This window comes from Staurois parvus, unplaced genomic scaffold (genome assembly GCF_062004578.1).
Source record: "Staurois parvus isolate SC_StPar_1 unplaced genomic scaffold, SC_StPar_1.0 ptg000890l, whole genome shotgun sequence".
In the NCBI taxonomy this organism is placed as follows: Eukaryota; Metazoa; Chordata; class Amphibia; order Anura; family Ranidae; genus Staurois; species Staurois parvus.
Genome location: NW_028318686.1, coordinates 177,586 through 198,203, shown reverse-complemented (window position 1 = coordinate 198,203; position 20,618 = coordinate 177,586). Strand labels below are relative to the sequence as shown.

The 20,618-nt window shown below is 43.1% G+C and overlaps 1 protein-coding gene across 3 annotated transcripts in view; it reads left to right on the top strand.

The window, feature by feature from the left end:
• The window catches only part of STAT1 (signal transducer and activator of transcription 1), a 167,412-nt gene that overhangs the window by 100,711 nt on the left and 46,083 nt on the right, over positions 1-20,618 (top strand). For all 3 annotated transcript variants that reach the window (XM_089656140.1, XM_089656141.1, XM_089656139.1), the window contains exons 9-11: positions 721-879; positions 8,782-8,874; positions 18,367-18,426. In XM_089656140.1, coding sequence (XP_089512266.1) covers positions 721-879; positions 8,782-8,874; positions 18,367-18,426 — 312 coding nt within the window. The remainder of the gene's footprint in view (positions 1-720; positions 880-8,781; positions 8,875-18,366; positions 18,427-20,618) is intronic.

The window sequence follows — 20,618 nt, the reverse complement described above, 5'->3', positions numbered from 1 at the left end:
CCAATCCCACAGCTGAATCAACTTTAGGAGATGCTCCTCGCCCTTGCTGGACTTTCTTGGGCACCCTGAAGCCTTCTTCACAATAATTGAATCTCTCCCCTTGAAGTTCTTGATGATCCGATAATCCGATAATGAATGCAGGTAGTCAGAATTTTAAAGATTCGTAAATTCCAGTATCTATACCAAAGTTTGTAGACTCTAACTTTGACACAAACCAATTAACATACACTTATTGGGATTTTTTTTTTTACCAAAGACATGTAGCAGAATACATTTTGGCCTAAATTTATGACAAAATTTTAGTTTATTGGATATTGTTTATAACAGAAAGTAGAAAATTTTGTGTTTTTTCTAAATTTTCAGTCTTTTTTCGTTTTATATCACAAAAAATAAAAATCCAATTGGTGATCAAATGCCACCAAAAGAAAGCTCTATTTGTGTGAAAAAAAGGACTTAAACTTTGTTTGGGTATGTTGTTGCATGGCCGTGCAATTACCAGTTGAAATAGCTCAGCAACAAATATCGAGAAATGGCCTGGTCAGGAATGGGGGTAAATCTTCCGGAGGGCAAGTGGTTAATAGACAAATAGATACATTTATTGCTAGCATTTACATATATTTTAGGGCACTCTTAAACAAATTGGGTTTCTGCCATTTGTACTGTAGTCTATTTTCTAAATGTTGACACTAAAGCATTATTTTCTGTTATCTAATCCATTAGGTTCACATCTATTGCTAAAAGTCTACAGCAAATCCGTCAACAGTTGAAGAAACTGGAGGAGTTAGAGCAGAAACTTACATATGATTGTGATCCCATTACCAACAACAAACAAGCCTTGCAAGAACGTACACAGAATTTATTCAAACAGCTGATACAGAGGTGATTTTTAAACATTTTTTAGGTATCAGTATTGGCTCCCCTCCCCCCTTTATAATTACCCGAGCCCTCCCTCGATCCATAGATGTGCACGTTTGCAGCTCTTCTCTCCCCTCACTTAGTTACATAGTTAGTCCGGTTGACAAAAAAGACACATCCATCTATTTCACCCATAAAAATGGAAAAAAATAAATAAATAAATAAAAGTATACAATCCTATATACTGATGGGAATGTACAATATATATGTAAAGCGCTGCACAAATTGAATGCGCTATATAAGTACCTGAAATAAATAAATAAAAAATTATTAGTATCCAGTTATATTATGCACATTTAGGAAAGAATCCAGGCTTTTTTTTAAATGATCTGCTAAGCTGGCCAGGGACCAGGGATCTGCTAAGCTTGAGGGACTATATTCCACATTTTCACAGCTGTTACTGAAAAGAAACCTTTCTGTATTTGGAGATTAAATCTCTTTTCCTCCAGACGTAAAGAGTGACCCCTTGTCCTCTGTGATGACCTTAAGGTGAATAACTCTACACTGAGTTCACTATATGGATCACCTCTATATTTATACATGTTGATCATATTCCCTCTTAATTTCCTCTTCTCAAGAGAGAATAAATTCAGTTCCTCTAATCTCTCCTCCATGCCTCTTATCAGTTTGGTTGCCCTTCTCTGCACTTTCTCCAGTTTCACATTATCCTTTGTGAATTGGTGCTCAAAACTGAACTGCATATAACTCTACACAGAGTTCACTATATGGACCACCTATGTATTTATACATGTCAGGGCTGAGCTCCCGCTACTCAAAGAGCAGCTCTTTTCTTTCAGTGCTCAGAAGCTGCTCAGCTGTCAGTTAATTACCAGCCACTCCTTGTCTCCACAGCAGTGACTCATGGGTACCATTACCTGCCTCGTTAGTCCAGCTTACAGCCAGCCCTTTTTGCTGTTTCAGCAGCTTAGCTCATTTCTTCTTTGCCTTTGCGTGGTCTATGATCTCCAGTGTGTTCCTGTGTACAACTCGGACTGGCTGACTTCTCTTCTGATTCCTGTTCCTGATTTTTTACTCCTGACTACGCTGACTTCTGGTTTCCTGACCCTGGTTTGTCTGATTACCCGCTCTGGCATCCAAACCCTGGCTTCTGTTTTGACTACGTTCCTGAACTGCTATTTTTGCTATTTCATTAAAGGTGTGATTTTAACTGCACATTCTGTCTCCGCATGATTTATGGTTCCTGACATGTTGATCATATCCCCCTCAATCTTCTCTTCTCAAGAGAGAATAAATTCAGTTCCTCTAATCTTTCATCATAGCTGAGTTCCCTCATGCCTCTTGTCAGTCTGGCTGCTCTTCTCTGCACTTTCTCCTGGTCCCCGATAACCTTTTTTTCAATTGGTGCCCAAAACTGAACTGCATATTCCAGATGAGGTCTTACTAATGATTTGTACAGGGGTAAAATGATCTCTCTAACTCTGCAGTCTATACCTCTCTTAATACAAGAAAGGATTTTGCTCACTTTGGAAACCACAGCTTGGCATTGCATGTCTGTCTAAATATTTCTGGACCATAACAATTTTGAGCCATTGTAGATCATTTGGGGCTATGTCCATATCATCCCTATTATGGACTTGAGCTCCCCCATGCTCCATTGTATACACAGAGCTGAAGAAGGTATTTAATAAATTTTGGCTTCTGTTTGTCCCCAGTCACCCACTCTAGATTAGTTTGTAAAGGGCCTACATGCTCAGACCTGACGTTTTTACTATTAATATATTTGAAAATGTTTGGGGGGTTTGTTCCACTTTCTTTTGCAATCTGTTGTTCGAATTTTTGCGTCCTTGATTTCCTTTTTACATATTTTGTTATATTCTTTGTAACATTTAACCAGTGATAGTGTTTCTTCCTTTTTATGTTTAATAAAAGCTCTTTTCTTATTTATAGCTTTTTTAACTTTGGACGTGAGTCACATAGGTTTGATTTTTAGCCTTTTATACTTGTTGCCCATGAGATTATATTTTGCAGTGTGTTCACATACATCCTTTTGAAGAATTACCATTTCTGTTCTGTGTTCATTGATGCCAATATTCCCTCACAATCTAAGTCTTGAAGAGCAACCTTCAGCCTTGTGCTCTCTTAAGGTTAAGTGTTTTTATCTTTCCAGTTGTTGTTTACAGCTAATATTAAATGAAACAATATTATGGTCACTGCTACCCAAGTGTTCTTTTATTTGAACATTAGTAATAAGCTGTGCATGGTTTGAGATGACCAGGTCTAGCAGAGCATAATGACGTCGGGGGCCTCTATGAACTGTACCATAAAATTGTCTTGTAATAGGTTTATACATTTTTGCCCTTTAACTATTCCAGCAGTGCCAATACTCCAATTAACATCAGGGTAGTTAAAATCCCCCATTATTATTGCTGTGCCAGCCCTTGCAGCCCTTTTCATCTATGCAAGGAGCAGAGTCTCCACCGCCTCATTAACACTCGGTGGCCTGTAACAAACTCCAGTGATTTACTTTGAACTACCCACATCCATATGCAGTTCCACCCATAATTCTTGAGCCTCAACACCCTCTCCATCAATCAGGTCCTCTTTCACACTCGCTTTGAGATCACTTCTTACATAGAGACAAACACCACCACCTTTCCTTTTTACCTTGTCTCTCCGAAAGAGCGCATATCTTTTTAGAAGTACAAATAGTATTGCAATTTCCAATGGTTGTTTGTAACATGGGAACCTTCTTATCACCTGCCATAACCCTCCCCCATCTATCCCCATTCCACCCACTATTATTGTATGACCCCTCACTGTCTTGTCTGCCCATTGAATTCTAGTTCACCCTTCCCCCTCAATCCTAGTTTAAGTCCTCCAGCCTTCCTATAAACCTCTCCCCCAGCACAGCAGACCCCCTTCCATTTAGGTGCAGACCATCTTTAGCATATAGGTTGTACCCCAATGAAAAGTCAGCACAGTGTTCTATGGACCCAAATCCTTCCCTCTTACACCAAGTGTTTAGCCATGCATTCAGTAATCTCCCCCTGTCTTTCCTGTGTTGCGCATGGCACAGGCAATATTTCAGAGAATATCACCTTGGAGGTCCTTCTCTTCAACTTGCAGCCTAGTTTTTAAATTGCTTTGTAAGAAGCCTCCACCTTTTCATGTATTCTGTCAAATTCTTCCGGGCCTCACAGGCTTTGCTGAGGCAATGGGAGCCATTGGCTCTGACTGCTATCAATCAAAGCTTGTGCCACGAGGCCAGGTCCCGCTATCTGTGTCAATGGACGCAGCAGCAGACCTCGGGAGCGAGCCCACACGTGTGCCCCTATGGGAAGCGGCTTCCTTTTGGGGGCAGTAACCAGAGAGGAGGAGCAGGACGAGCCAGTGGGGGACCCGAGAATTGGAGGATCAGGGCCTATCTGGCAATTCATGTTTGTTATTTATTTAAAAAATTCCTTTACAACCACTTTTTCATTTCCCTTTTAATATGCTGTATTTATCTGACTTTTGGCACACTTAGGTCCCTTTCACACTGCCCTGCTGCAGTTTCCCTGCAGTTTTCGTGCGGGTTACCTGTGCTTCTATTAGGTTGGGTGTTTTGTTGAGCTTTTTGAAAGCACACCAGAGATGCAGCATGCAGGATGTTTAGTGCGTTTTCTGAAAATGCACCAAAAACTCCCAATCTAATAGAAGTCTATAGGAAAGTGCAGGTAGCCCGCACAAAAACTGCAGATACACTTCATGTTGAGCACTCTTCTCTGTCCCATGTAGCTGGCACTGGCTGATACGGGAGATCACGTGACCGGTCCAGAGCAGCCTGAAAAAGTATACAAGTCTGTCTTCCACAGGATAGTTAGTATAGTTGTTAGAAGGGGGGTGTGAGCAGTTTAAGGCTAGGTTCACATCTATGCGTTTGTGGTGCATTTTGCATTTTTGAACACAAGATTTTTTCTAATGGAAAAGTATGACTGTTCTGTTCATGTAGTGTCACTTTGATGCGACTTTACACTCCCTGGCAGTCATGTAGCATCAAAGTAGTGCAGGAACCTTTATGTGACCAAAGTCGCATATTAGGGTTAATGGCTAGGGGTTAAGGGTTAGGGTTAGCTGTAATCATTAGGGTTGGATGCTAACCCAGAGACTCCGCCCTCTCCTGGCTCTCCTCATATCTATTCCAGCGCTCCTTCAGTGTTACATATAACGCTGCCACCTCCCCCTCTCTTCCCCTCTCTGTTGGGGTCCCCCAAGGCTCTGTCCTCGGGCCCCTTCTCTTCTCCATCTACACCTCCTCCCTTGGCCAACTGATACACTCCCACGGCTTCAACTACCACCTCTACGCCGATGACGCGCAAATCTACCTCTCTACCCCTCGCCTCACCCCTTCAGTCTTCGCCCGAATCACCTGCCTACTGAACGACATATCAGACTGGATGTCACTCCACTTCCTCAAATTAAACCTTTCCAAGACCAAGCTCCTAGTTTTCCCCCCAATCCGTGCCCCCCCCCATCCTCTCCATCACGGCCAATAACGCCACCATTAGTCCCACCCCGCAAGCCAAAGTTCTAGGCGTCACTCTAGACTCCAATCTGTCCTTCCAGCCCCATGTCCAATTGCTGGCAAATTCATGCATTTGCAGGCTCCACCTCCGCAACATCTCCAAAATACGTTTGTTCCTAACCCCAGACACTATTAAACAACTCATTCACTCCCTTATTATCTCACGACTCGACTACTGTAACTCCCTCCTCACCAGCTTACCTCATCACAGACTATCCCCGCTTCAGTCTATCCTGAACTTAGCGGCCAGACTCATCCACCTTACCAACCGCTCTGTATCCGCCACCCCCCTATGTCATTCCCTCCACTTGTTTCCAATTGCCAAAGCATAAAATTCAAACTACTAACATTGACGTACAAAGCTATTCGTAATACTGCCCCAAACTACCTAACCGACCTGATATCCAAATACCACCCAACACGTACTCTTCACTCCTCACAAGGCCTCCTACTCTCTAGCTCCCTGGTCTCCTCCTCCCATGCCCGACTCCAGGACTTCTCCATCCTCTTCCCCCATCCTCTGGAACTCACTACCCCAATCCATTAGACTGTCACCTACCCTCCTCACCTTTAGGCGCACCCTGAAAACCCATCTCTTCAGGGAAGCCTACCCCGCCCTCACCTAACAGCCGATCTCCCCCACTCCTCCTACCACTCCATCCCTCACAGCCATTTCCTCCTGTACCACTATCCTCTCCCTCCTAGATTGTAAGCTCCAAGGAGCAGGGCCCTCGAACCGCTCGTGTATTGTAATGTTACTGTATTTTTTTAATCAAATTCATGATATTTCCCTTTTAATCTAATGGAATATTGTTGATTTAAGGAGGTGCCTGGTTTGTCAGTATCAGGTAAGGAAAGAACTTCCTAGTCATATATAACTCTAAGGGGTCTATATATGAAAGATTTGATAAAGGATTTGCTGTGTGAATGTCATTCAGTCATTCGGACAGGTGCCACAAATCTTTACCAGAATTTGACTAATACATTTATTTTCTAGGATGGTCAGTACCATCTAGGGCAGCAATGGGCAAACTACGGCCCGCGGGCCGTATACGGCCCGGCGGACCTTTTAATCCGACCCGCGGAGCTAGGCTCCCGCTAGGCTCCCACTAGGCTCCTCTCAGTCCGCCCTGAAGACTGGTGTAGCATGAACATCTCTCTCCTATGAGGATCTGTCCCCCTCGATGTATCTGGGCATGTGCCGGAGATCGCCGATCGGCTGCTAATGCCTGAAATTGGCACATGGGCAGATACGTCGAGGGGGACAGATCCTCATAGGAGACAGATTTTCATGCTACATCGGAACAGCGCGGGAAGACGGCGAGAGGAACGCGCGGAGCAAAGGTAAGTGAATTGACACAGGGGGGACTTGGGGACTTAATATGGGGGATGAATTAATATGGGGGATGAATTACTATATGTAGGATGAAATACTATGGGGGATGAATTACTATATGGGGGATGAATTACTATATGGGGGATGAATTACTATGGGGGATGAATTACTATGGGGGATGAATTACTATATGGGGGATGAATTACTATGGGGGATGAATTACTATGGGGGATGAATTACTATATGGGGGATGAATTACTATGGGGGATGAATTACTATGGGGAATGAATTACTATGGGGGATTAATTAATATGGGGGATGAATTACTATATGGGGAATGAATTATTATGGGGGATGAATTACTATATGGGGAATGAATTACTATGGGGGATGAATTACTATGGGGGATGAATTACTATATGGGGGATGAATTACTATGGGGGATGAATTACTATGGGGGATGAATTACTATATGGGGGATGAATTACTATGGGGGATGAATTACTATGGGGGATGAATTACTATATGGGGGATGAATTACTATGGGGGATGAATTACTATATGAGGGATTAATTACTATGGGGGATGAATTACTATATGGGGGATGAATTACTATGGGGGATGAATTACTATATGGGGGATGAATTACTATAGGGGGATGAATTACTATAGGGGGATGAATTACTATATGGGGGATGAATTACTATGGGGGATGAATTACTATATGGGGGATGAATTACTATATGGGGGGATGAATTACGATGGGGGATGAATTACTATGGGGGATGAATTACTATATGGGGGATTAATTACTATGCTTACTATGGGGGAATATTACTATACTTACTATGGATGACACATACACATCATTCATCTACTCTTGGTCCGGCCACCGGGTCCAATATATGAACCCATTGCGGCCCTCAAGTCAAAAAGTTTGCCCACCCCTGATCTAGGGGCAATAATTAAGAAATCAACCCTGAAGTACCTCAATCAGGAAAATACTTTATTGCTGCCACTAGATGGCGCTGACAATTTTAGGAAATAAATGTATTAAGCAAACTATAGTAAAAATTTGTGGTGCCTGTGTGAGTAAGTAACACATTCCCGCAGAAAGTTTCAAATACATAAATAAAGGCCCTAAGCTTTAAAGTGTAGCTCCACTTTTATCAAGATTTTTATTTCATGTCCTTTCTAGACTGATTCTTTCAGTGTTCTAATGAGGAAAGCTGCAATGTCTGCATCCCTTTAGAAGTAGTTAACCCCTAGGGAATATTTTAGCAAAAAAGGAAACCCCTATTGGAACGGATACCTCAAATGTACCTGTATCTTAATGCAGCGGACTAAGAAAATCAGTGAGTCAGTCATACAAGCAAGAAATTGCATTTGTGGGGGGTTCCTTACACTAGTGGTGTAAAAAACGCCTCCAGGTTGCCATATTGCTTTGATGTTTTTGAACATTTTTAGAAAATGGCAGTGACTTCAGATTGAAATGAAAAGATAAGTTTCAATAACATTAAATTACAAGTGGCCTGTGTAGCAATGTTATATGCTAGATTAATTTTTTTTTTCTTTACGCAAGTAACGTTCTTTAATTTAGTCTAATTCTAGAGGTGGGTACAGAAAGATCAAAATTTGATCAGTTCAAGATGGATCATTAGATCGACTTCTGTCAAATGGCCACGCTGGAAAACTTTCATCAACCACTGGCTGCAGGCACTGATCAATGTATTCTGATAGCGCAGAGTCCCTGCTGTCAGAATACAATGTCACAGCATCAATCCACTTCACTTGTGTGGTTTCAGCCTCCAGCTGAATGAAAAAAAAACGAACTTTGTATACCCAGCTTGAGTTTATTCTGTTGCCAGTTAAAATAATCAAGGATATATAGAGCAAGTATGTAAAGATATATTTGGTGACTAATCTAGGCAGATAAATAACTCTATTTTGTTTCTTTGTTTTTCTGTGCTTACTCAATAATTAAGTTCTTGTCTTTGCTCTACAGCTCTTTTGTGGTTGAAAGGCAACCATGCATGCCTACCCACCCACAGAGGCCCTTGGTCCTCAAAACCAGTGTCCAGTTCACTGTAAAACTAAGGTACTGTTTTGTCTGTGTATTTGATTGTCTCTTGTGCAAAGATTGTATTCTATTAAGAGCTGAAATGACGAACATTACTGGAATTGCATTTTGTTTTACGGCTTTTAGGTTAGGTCTTTTTGTGAAAAAAACACAAACTAATACGTTATGTAAAAATATATATGATCCAGTTATTCAGATTGACACTCTCTAGTTTTGGCAGTAAGATTATATAGTGGGTTGGCATTAACCCTTTTACTGCCTCCAATGTAAAGCATACTTGGGTAACGGGGGGAAGGGGGGGTTACACACTTTGTGCATGCAAATTTCACAAGTTGACAGCTTTCAGGTTGAAGTGATTGGGGGGCTGTATAGCCGCCCAGTCCCTTCCATGGGCCCCTGATGTCTCATTAAACAGAGGCCGTTACAGTAATTATGTTATTACTTGGGGGCTATAAGTCCACTATGTGGTGGCAATAAAGATATGTGCTGGAGTGAGAGCAATAATTCTATGGCCATAATTCATGGTTAACGCTAAACTGATGACCTGTAAGGGATTCTAAAGTGTTGCCAATGGAAAAGTTTGGGTACCAAAATTTGTCGCCGTTTTAATGAGCAAGCACAATTTTAGGGCTTGACATGTTGGATATCTTTACGTTGCACGTCATGATATAAGGGGTGGAGAAACATGATGAGATAATATTGGCACCATCCCCAATGTAGCAGAAATAAGAAGAAATTGTTTCCAGCCGATCCAACTGGAACAATGGGAAAGTTAGGATTTTTATGTGCCAATGAGAACAATGTACATATAAATAAAATCCCATTTTTATTTAAACAATAAAATAATTAACAATTAAAAACCATATGCAGCAGAATCAATCAGTCAGCTGTATAATATATACACCCTACACGTGCATAGTGGATCAATCTGTTTTGCTTGTAATTTGCTTCCTAGGGATCCACTTGCTTGGGATTTGGTAGCTGGCAAAGAATCACTAAATGTTATTACTCCTAAAAAGGGAGATACAAATTATGATCAAGAAATAAAAAAGTAGACAAGAAAGAAGAGAAATATATAATAATGGGAGACAGGGACAGGGAGGAGTGGGAAGAAAACACATGCTAACACCAACATATACAAACATATACAAACCAAATCTCAGGATTCCCAGAAGAAATGAGGGTCACAGACTAGGGAGGGACAAAAACAAGGGGCAGGACAACCCATTCTTACATAAATAATATACTGAAAGGTCATGGAAATGTTAGTGATACAAACGGCACAACAAGGGGTGTACCCAGATGGAAAATCTGAAAGTAACACATTCAGAAGTACCGTATTTTTCACTCCATAAGATGCACCTGACCATAAGACACGCCTAGGTTTTAGAGGAGAAAAACAAGAAAAAAAATATTCTGAACCAATGGACTGCAGACATCCTACAGGAGATGACCAGAGACTGCAGACATAGTACAGGAGGTGACCAGAGACTGCGGACATAGTACAGGAGGTGACCAGAGACTGCGGACATAGTACAGGAGGTGACCAGAGACTGCGGACATAGTACAGGAGATGACCAGAGACTGTGGACATAGTACAGGAGATGACCAGTATTCTGACACGGTGGTGGCGGCGGCTGCGGAAATACCGGACCGGCCACTCCATATTCGCTCCATTAGATGCACTGACATTTCCCCCCCTTTTGTTGGGTAGAAAAAAGTGCGTTTTATGGAACGAATAATACGGTAATTGCAGTTTTATCTGAAGTGAATGCTCAAAGAGACATATACAGTGGGTAAAATAATTATTGACCACATCACCATTTTTCTCAGTAAATATACTGTATTTCCAAAGGATCTATTGATATGAAATTTTCACCACATGTTGATAACAACCCATTGAATCTATACTTACAAAGAAACCAAAACAAGTTTAGAAATTATGTTATGTGTAATAAAATGGAATGACACAGGGAAAAAGTATTGAACACGCTAACTGAAATTTATTTAATACTTCCTACAAAATCCTTTTGTCGGTAACGACAGTTTCAAGACGCCTCTTGTATGGAGTAACTAGTCGCATGCATTGCTCGGGTGTGATTTTGGCCCATTCTTCCACGCAAACAGTCTTCAAATCTTGAAGGTTCCGTTGGCCTCTTCTATGAACTCGGATCTTGAGTTCTTTTCATAGATTTTCTATTGAATTCAAGTCAGGTCATTGGTTGGGCCATTCTAGGAGCTTTATTTTCTTTGAAACCAGTTGAGAGTTTCCTTGGGTTTGTGTTTGGGATCATTGTCTTGCTGAAATGTCCACCCTCGTTTCATCTTCATCGTCCTGTTAGATGGTAGCAGAATTTTATCATGTACATTTTTTTTAAGTCATGGTACATTTTTTACATTCATCCTTCCTTCAATGAAATGAATCCAGTACCGTATGCAGAAAAACAGCCCCACACCATGATGTTCCCACCTCCAAACTTCATGGTTGTTGTGGTGTTTTGGGGTGATGTACAGTGCCATTTGACCTCCAAACATGGTGAGTATTATGTCATCCAAAGAGTTAAATTTTGGGCTCATCTAACCAGACTATGTTCTCCCAGTATTTCACAGGCTTGTCTAAATATTGTGCAGCAACCTTTAAACAAACTTCAACATGCTTTTTCTTCAGCAGTGGAGTCTTTCGTGGGGAGCATGCATGCAGGCCATGGTGGTTAAGTGCATTACTTATTGTTTTCTGTGAAACAATTGTACCTGCTAATTCCAGGTCTTCCTGAAGCTCTCCACAAGTTGTCCTTGGCTCTTGGACAACTCTTCTGATAATTCTTTTCACTCTTCTGTCAGAAATCTTGCAAGGAGCACCTGGTCGTGGCATCAGTTTATGGTGAAATAATGTTCTTTCCACTTCCGGATTATGTTCCCAACAGTGCTCACTGGAACATTCAGAAGTTTAGAAATTCTTCTATAACCAATGCCATCAGTATGTTTTACAACAATAAGGTTGCAAAGGTCTTGAGAGAGCTCTTTTCTTTTACCCATCATGAGATTTTTCTTGTGTGATGTATTGGTAATGACACACCTTTTTATAGGTTATCAGTTAAGACTGAACCAGCTGATATTAATTTGCACTGACAAGGGGCAGGATTGCTTTCTAATAACTGATAGATTTCAGGGGTTGTCTTGGCTTTCCATGCCTTTTTGAACCTCCCTTTCTTCCTGTGTTCATTACTTTTTCCCTGTGTCATTCCATTTTATTGCACATAACTTAATTTCTGAACGTATTTGTTTTGGTTTGACATACGACGAAAATGTCATGTCAGTAGCACCTTTAGAAAAATGGTGACGTGTTCAATACTTATTTTTCCCGCTGTATATATAAATCAACATCACTAAAAACTGAAAAGACAAGTTCACTGGGGGGGATGTATAAGCCCTCATATACTCCAACAGAAGCTCACCAGCACTAAATATATATTATTATATAATATATATTATTTAGTGCTGGTGAGTTTCTGTTGGAATGTATGAGAGCCCCCTAGTGATCATGTCTTTTCACTTTTTTTTTTTTGATTGAAAAGATACTTTTATTGCAGAAGCATCAAAAACAACATGATACGTGTAATAGGGGTACATCTCACCCTGTACTGCGACGCAGCGCACCACATAGCAATACAGTTCCAAGCATACAATAAATACATTCAGAAATAAATACATTCGCTCAGCGGTATGATGCCTGACGTGATGTGCGCGGAGGATGAATCCCCCGGACCACCACGTCCAGCATGACGCCGCTTACCCCAAAAACTGTAGCATCCTAATACAATATACATTTCCTAGTCACTATGTCATGCAGAAAAACGATAAACTGAAAATCACGATTCACAATAGGCATCGGGTGTGTGGGGGGGGGGGAAGGGGAGGGGAGGGGGGAATACAGGCCCGAAGCTTTATTGAAAAGACAAAGACACGCAAGGGGGAGTAGGGGGAAGGGGGAAATCTTCAGATGTCCTCTTCCTCCTTAAAGTCCATCAAGGAATAGTCTCTGAGCAGACTGAGGATCAGTCTGCGGCAGTCCTCAATGGACATCCTCTCCCGCTGGTGGATGAGGCGCTTTCTGGCGCACCATAAAGCGTCCTTAAAACAGCACAGCACCCGCCAGGCACAGTCAATGTCCTCCAGAGAAAAGGTTCCACAGAACAGTCCATTCAACACCCCGAAGTGAGTGATGGCTGTCTGTGGCACAAAGTCCTTGAGTTCAGGTTCCAGGGCCCCCAACAGGGCCTGAGCAAATGAGCACTCCCAGAAAACGTGGTAAGACGTTTCCTCATGGATGATGCAGAAGGGGCAGTGTCTGTATCTGCTCAGGTTCCTGGCATGCATAAATGTCCTGAGAGGCAACCCCCCTTGGATTGCCATCCATGCCAGGTCTTTGTGCCTGTTGGTAAGAATGTTGGAAGAAACATTCCTCCAGACCACCTTGCAGGTGTCTGAAGGCAGGCCTGGAACCGACTCCAAAATGTCGCTGGCTCTGATGAGCTTGTAGATCGTCTTTGGCTTCCACAAGTCAGGCTTGACTCCCTGCAGCCCTTGCTCCCTGATGAACTTGAAAGTGTCCAAGTAGTACCAAGGAGTGTCCCAGTTGTAGGGGATGGAACTATCCCAAGTGTCCCACCCCAGGGACCTCCAGAGAGGCAACAGGAAGAAGCGAGACATTGCGTTCCCGCCAGAGTCCATAGTCCGTCTTGGCAAAGTTCTGCGGATGCAGTTGCAAGCAAAGAACACCCTCAGCTGGGTGGCGATGTCGGGCACGCCCTTACCGCCCTTGAGGGGTTCCTTGAACATGACTGCCCGCTTCACTCTGTCCATCTTGGAGCCCCAGATGAAGTGAAACACCGCCCTGGTGATGGCCTTGCAGGTGTTGACCCGAGGGGGCCAGGCCTGGGCGAGGTACTGCAACACAGGGAGAATATCGCTGCGGAGTACCAGTGTCTTCCCTTCGATGGTGAGGTCTCTGAGGCTCCAGAGTCCAAACTTTTGGCGCATCTTGGCCAGTCTCTCCTCCCAAGACTTCAGGGCTGCGCCCTCGGCACCAAACCAAACTCCCAAAACCTTCATGAAGTCTGTCTTGATGCCAAAGGGCATGGATGCAGAAGAAGGCAGGAACCACTTTCCGAAGAGCATAACTTCCGACTTCCCGCAGTTGACCTTTGCCCCCGAAGCTTGGCCGAAGTCCTCGCAGGTCTGGACGAGCAGGTCGATGGAGCGCTGGTTGGCACAGAACACCGTCACGTCGTCCATGTAGAGCGAGCACTTCACTTCCTGTCTGTCTGGTCCCGGTGCGGTGATTCCCCCGATCTCTGGATTCCGTCTGATGCATTCGGCGAAGAGCTCTATACAGCAAACAAAAAGCAGAGGTGAGAGAGGACAGCCTTGTCTGACCCCGGAGAGGACCGGGAAGGGGTCAGTCTTCCAGCCGTTCACCTGCACGGAACTACAACTGTCATTGTACATGATGTCAACATATGAACAAAACATTTCCCCAAGACCAAACCTGCGCAGGGCTCTTCACATAAACCCATGGGAGACACGGTCAAAGGCCTTTTCCTGATCAAGACTGACCAGGGCCGCGTGCACACGGCGGTCCTTGATGTATTGGACCGTGTCCCGGACAAGCACTAGGCTGTCCGCAATCCTGCGGCCAGGAATGCCACAAGTCTGATCCGGGTTGATGATCTGTCCGATGACAGCCTTCAGCCTGTTCGCCATGACTTTGGCGAGGATCTTGTAGTCCACGTTCAGGAGAGAGATGGGACGCCAATTTTTCAAATCACATCTCTCCCCCTTACGCTTGTACAGGATCGTGATCATCCCCTCCCTCAACGAAGGAGGCATCTTGCCCTCCACCACCATCTCCTCGTACAGCTCGAGCAGGTCCGGGCCCACGAGGTCCCACAGCGCTACATAGAGCTCCGCTGGGAGACCGTCGCAGCCCGGGGTCCTGCCTTGCCTAAAGGATTTAGCGGCAGAGTGCAGTTCCTCCAACGTCAAGGGGGCGTTGGTGGCCGACGAACCTGCAGGATCAATAGCGTTAGAGATACCTGACAAGAACCTGTCGGCCGCTTCCGAGTTTGTTTCTTTGGGGGAGTAGAGGTCGGAGTAGTAGTCGCTGACCACTTCCATCACGGCCTCCTTCCCCTTCTGGAGCGTTCCAGTCTTGTCGCGCAGTTCCGACAGGGGTGTGTGTCCTGAGTGGAGTTTCCTGAAAAAGAAAGAGTTACACTTCTCACCTTTCTCGAGATGCTCCACCTTGGCACGGAAGACAATGTGCCTGGATTCTTCCTCAAAGTGCTTTTTCAAGCACTTCTTGGTGTCCTCCAGGTCTTGCCTCACGTCCCAGCCACAGTGATGAAGGTCCTGCAGGGACTGCAGCTGACGCTGCAGCCTCCTGAGTTCCTTCCTCCTGGCACACACTTGCTGGCATCCCCTGGCCTGAAAGAAGCTGCGCAGCTTGACTTTCACGAACTCCCACCAGTCGCTTACCTTAGGAAAGAAAGACTTCTCCTCTCGCCAGGCACCGTAGGTTTCCCTGAGCTCCTCTAGCAGTTCCTCATCGTCCAGCAGGGTGCAATTCAGCTTCCAGGAGCCTAGGCCCGGGGCAAAGCCCTCTCCCAGATCACCTTGAAAGTGAATGGCCCTGTGGTCAGAGAAAAAGCAGGGAACCATGGAGAACCCGCGGTGCCTGACTGCCCTGGAGGTGAGCACAAAGTCAATCCTGGAGCGCACAGATCCATCGGGGCGGCTCCATGAGTAGTTCACGGAACCGCGCCCCACGGATCCCACTGCGTCTCGCAGGGAAGCCTCCGCAATCATCTCCCGGAGCAGCTTCGAGGTGGCGTCGAGTTTTGCGTACATGCTGGAGCTGCGCCCATCCTCCTCTATCGGACAGTTAAAATCACTGTGGGGTGGACAGGTGTCTTTAAAGAGCTCAGACAGGTGCTACTAAATTAGATTAATACACCGTGTTCCAAATTATTATGCAAATTCTATTTAAGTGTCATAAAGATTAAATATTTTGTTTTTCAGTTTAACTCATGGATGGCATTGTGTGTCAGGGCTTTTTTGATCACTGAAAACAATCTCGGACACCTGTGATAATTAGATTGGCCGGTGAGCCCAATTTAAGGAAAAACTACTAAAGGACCGTGTTCCACATTATTAAGCAGAGCACCATTTTGAATCAATATGGGGAAGAAAAAGGATCTCTCTGCTGCGGAAAAGAGTGAAATAGTTCAATGCCTTGGACGAGGTATGAAAACATTAGATATTTCACGAAAACTTAAGCGTGATCATCGCACTATTCAGAGATTTGTGGCTGATTCAGAGCACAGACGGGTTCAGATAAAGGCATCGGATCAAGAGAGCAGCTGCTAAAATACCATTACATAGCAGCAAACAGATATTTGAAGCTGCTGGTGCCTCTGGAGTCCCATGGACATCAAGGTGTAGAGTCCTCCAGAGTCTTGCAACTGTGCATAAACCTTCTATTCGGCCACCAATAACCAATGCTCACAAGCAGAAACGGCTGCATTTGGCAGAAAAATACATGAAGACTAATTTTCAAACAGTCCTGTTAACTGATGAGTGCCGTGCAACCCTGGACGGTCCAGATAGATAGATTAGTGGATGGTTGGTTGACGGCCACCCTGTTCCAACAAGGCTGCGACGTCAGCAAGGCGATGGTGGAGTCATGTTTTGGGCCGGAATCATGGGAACAGAGCTGGTCAGCTCCTTTAGGGGCCCCGAAGGTGTAAAGATGACCTCTGCAAAGTATGTGGAGTTTATGACTGACCACTTTCTTCCCTGGTACAGAAGGAAGAACTATGCTTTCTGTAATAAAATCATCTTCATGCATGACAATGCACCATCTCATGCTGCAAATAATACCTCTGCATCAATGGATGTTATGGGGATAAAAGGACAGAAAGTCATGGTATGGTCTCCATCCTCCCCTGACCTCAATCCTATTGAGAACCTTTGGAGCATCCTCAAGCAAAAGATCTATGAGGGTGGGAGGCAGTTTACATCCAAACAGCAGCTCTGGGAGGCTATTCTGACATCTTGCAAACAAATTCAAGCAGAAACTGTCCAAAAACTCATAAGTTCAATCGATGCAAGACTTGTGAAGCTGCTATCAAATAAGGGGTCCTATGTTAAAATGTACCGTGACCTGTTAAAATGTTTAAAAAGTTAAAATGTTGTTAAAAGTTTGATTGAAATAGCTTTTGATTTCAGTAAATATGCTGCAAACACAACAAATGACAATTTTCAGTTCTTTACAACCTATAAAGTGTTTTAACACTTACTGTGTGTAATAATTTTGGAACAGTGCATTGTAAGTTTTTTATGTTTAAAAAAAATACTGTTATCATTAGGAGGTTTGTTCAATAAAATATGAATTGTACTCTTAATAGATGATAACATGAGAATTATGCTGACTGTTATTTACATCAATTATTTAGGTAAATGAGAAAAATATCATTTGCATAATAATTTGGAACACGGTGTAAGTGGAGTAGAGGTGGACTTTTTAAAGGCACAGTAACAGGTCTTTTTATTTTTACTTGTTTATTTGCATATAACTCTATATTATCATGAATCATGTTCACCAAAGACATTGCCACCATTATGTGAAAATCCACACTAGAACATTATGCCAGTTACTGCTTTTTTATTGTATATGCCTGCTCCGATCCCTATCTACTGATCCTAGATGTTGACACCTTCCCCCAGCTGCCAGTCAGAGTGATATCATCCCACCCCCTCCTGTCTTCTGCCTATAAAACACCGGAGAACCCTACAGCCAATCAGGTCTGAAGAAGAAGCAAGTGCTTCGAAACGCGTCACCTGACCCTGTTCCTGCCCTGTTGAGGTCCTGACTTCCTTGCTGTCCATGCTGGTTTTGGCGCCATTTTCAAAAACTCTCTGCATTGCTGAACACTGACAGCTGCATTTCTGCTTATCCTGCACAACCAGGATCCATCTTCACACCACTGGCAGACTGGGGGCTTACCAAAGGCATTCCTTTACCATGATATTATACTTCTTACGTTTGTGAGTAGTGTTTAAACCTCTTGTTACCAATAAATCTTTAACCCTCTACACTGAGATTGGCGCCACCTTGTGTACGATTTATTTTTCATGTGGTTAAGTGCTGCTTGTTTTTGGAAAAGAGTCCGGGAATTCTTTTCCACGTTTCTTTGAAATTAGTGGACTGCTGTACATGCAGTTCACAAGAATGTACCCGGGCTTTGTTGCACATATACTGTAGGTGTGGAAAGCCTTAGTTTATAAGTGTAACTCACTGTGATTTCGTACCTTTTCATGTTTATTTTTGTTTACTTTATAGCATGTAAAAAAAGTCTCTGAAACATTTTTACAAAGGCTTATGCTTTGTTGTCTTTCCTTGTCTTGCAAATTTATATTTGTGTTGTATTTTTTTTTTCTCTTTTACAGACTTTTGGTAAAACTACCGGAGCTTAATTATCAGCTGAAAGTTAAAACTGTATTTGATAAGTATGTACATATATCTTTATTAAATCCATAAAGAACAAATCAAATAAAAATGTTTTAACGTCCTTTTAAATTTATGCATGCACTTAGACATGCATTTTCTGTAGCATAAGGCAGGTGTGCTGGCGTTTGTCAACATGTTTTCCTTTTTAAGATGGCAACACAGTGATGGAAACGGGCACTATTTTTATTATGGAGAACCCGGACACATGCATTTTCCAGTGTTATATAATTTGCATTTCATTGCACATATTATAATAAAAACACACTTCAAATGATTAAAATTATAATTCACCAAAGACTCCTTTTGGTGTTGATTGACATTTTTAATTAAACAATCTATAACCAAATACCCATACCTTTGCCTTTTATGTTTTAGTTTGGTATTTTTTTTAGCTTTTGTGTAACTCTTGGGGCTTTGTTCTTGTTTTCTTATAAACAATATGTAATTTTTGAGGCAGCTATGGGACAGCAATAACCACAAAAGAAGGAAGAAGAGAGATCAGGAGCAGAAAGATAAACATGGGTTTCATTTTTATGTTGAAATCTGAAGGACGATACCTAGACCAAATATAAATGGACAGGAAAAGGGGGTCAGTGACAGATGGAGGAGATCTTGAGGTGCTAAATGACCGTTCAGAATTTAAGAGAAAATCAAAGGAAGTGCAAGGCCTTTGATTTCCAAACAGGAGAAAATCTGGAGTGTTAGTGCATTGCCAGGTTTAAGGACCTGTGTCTGCAGGGGTTGTTAAAGTGGGTCTAAAGCATAAACATTTTTTTATTAATGCATTCCCTGCATTATAAGGTAAAAAACGTTTAGGCATCAGTATTGCCCCCTCACCCCCCCTATGCTTACCCAAGTCCTCACTCAATCCAGCAATGTGCCCGTCTTTAGCGGCTCTGTCTTCTCTCCTCACTCTCACAGGACAAACTGAGAGCAGTGGGAGCCATTGGCTTCCATTACTGTCAGTCAAATCATGTGATGATGGAGCGAGGGTCGGGGCAGAGCCTTGCTGTCTGTGTCTGTGGACACAGGTAGTGCAGCTTGGGATTGAGTCTACATGGGTGCTCCCATAGCAAGCAGCTTCCTATGGGGGAACTCGCCAAAGAGGAGGAGCCAGGAGTGCTGGCAGGGGGCCTAAGAAGAGGAGGTTTAGGTCTGCTCTGTCCAATTCCACTGCACAAGGCCGGTAAGTATATCATGTTTATTTGTGGCTTTACAATCACTTTAACTTCAGAACTGTTTCTCTCCCTATTCAAGTCAGTGAGAATGCAAAAGCAGTAGGTTATTGCAGCTTAGGAGAACAAATGCAGGTCCTGTCAGTAACTGTCAGTGAACTCTGAATGGTCTCAGATGTGTCTCAAACTGCTCTCCAATACAAATAGAATGCACATGAAAGCAAGCTACATATACTCATTTACACAAGCCACAAGAAGACTGGAGTATTTTTTTCACATCCTAGGCAATGTTAATGCTGGCAATTTCCATAAAATGATTACTTCAAAAATCATATCATGTAGAATCTAAACAGGAATTTGTGAAAATATTATATGTGAGTAGCCAGTTTTATTGGTTACATTGTAACAGTGGGGTTTATTTACTAAAGCTGAAGAGTGAAAAATCAGGTGCACTTCTGCATAGAAACCAATCGGCTTCCAGGTTCTATTGCCAAAGATTTATTCAACAAGCTGTGGTTAGAAGCTGATTGGTTACCATACACAGGTGCACCAGATTCTGAGTCAACCAGCGTTAGTAAATCTTCCCAGTGTGTTTGAATAAAGAAAGCATAACCCTAGTAAAAGTAAAAAAAATGGATGTAAGGCATTATGTAAAAAGGAGATGAAGTGAGAGATGACACTGGTAATAATTAAAAGAAAAGTTTGGGGTTTAAAAAAAACCAGACAGACATAATAAGCTGCATGCCGCAGCATCTACCTGATGCTGCTGCTGTCTCCCACCATTTCCAAGCTCAGGAACTGAGCCATCACATGACTGCTGATTGCTCAGTTCTCAGAGAGCTCGAGGCGGAGAGCGGTGACTGTCTGGCTCTCCAGCAATCAATGGAGCGCTTGGCAGGAGAGGGGAAAGGAGTAGATGGCTCTGGCTCTCAACAACATGCTGAGAGGATGAGCCAGCTGCCAAACAGGCGTCTAGGTGGATCCTGACAATATGGTCAGGATCCTTCCAGAGCATG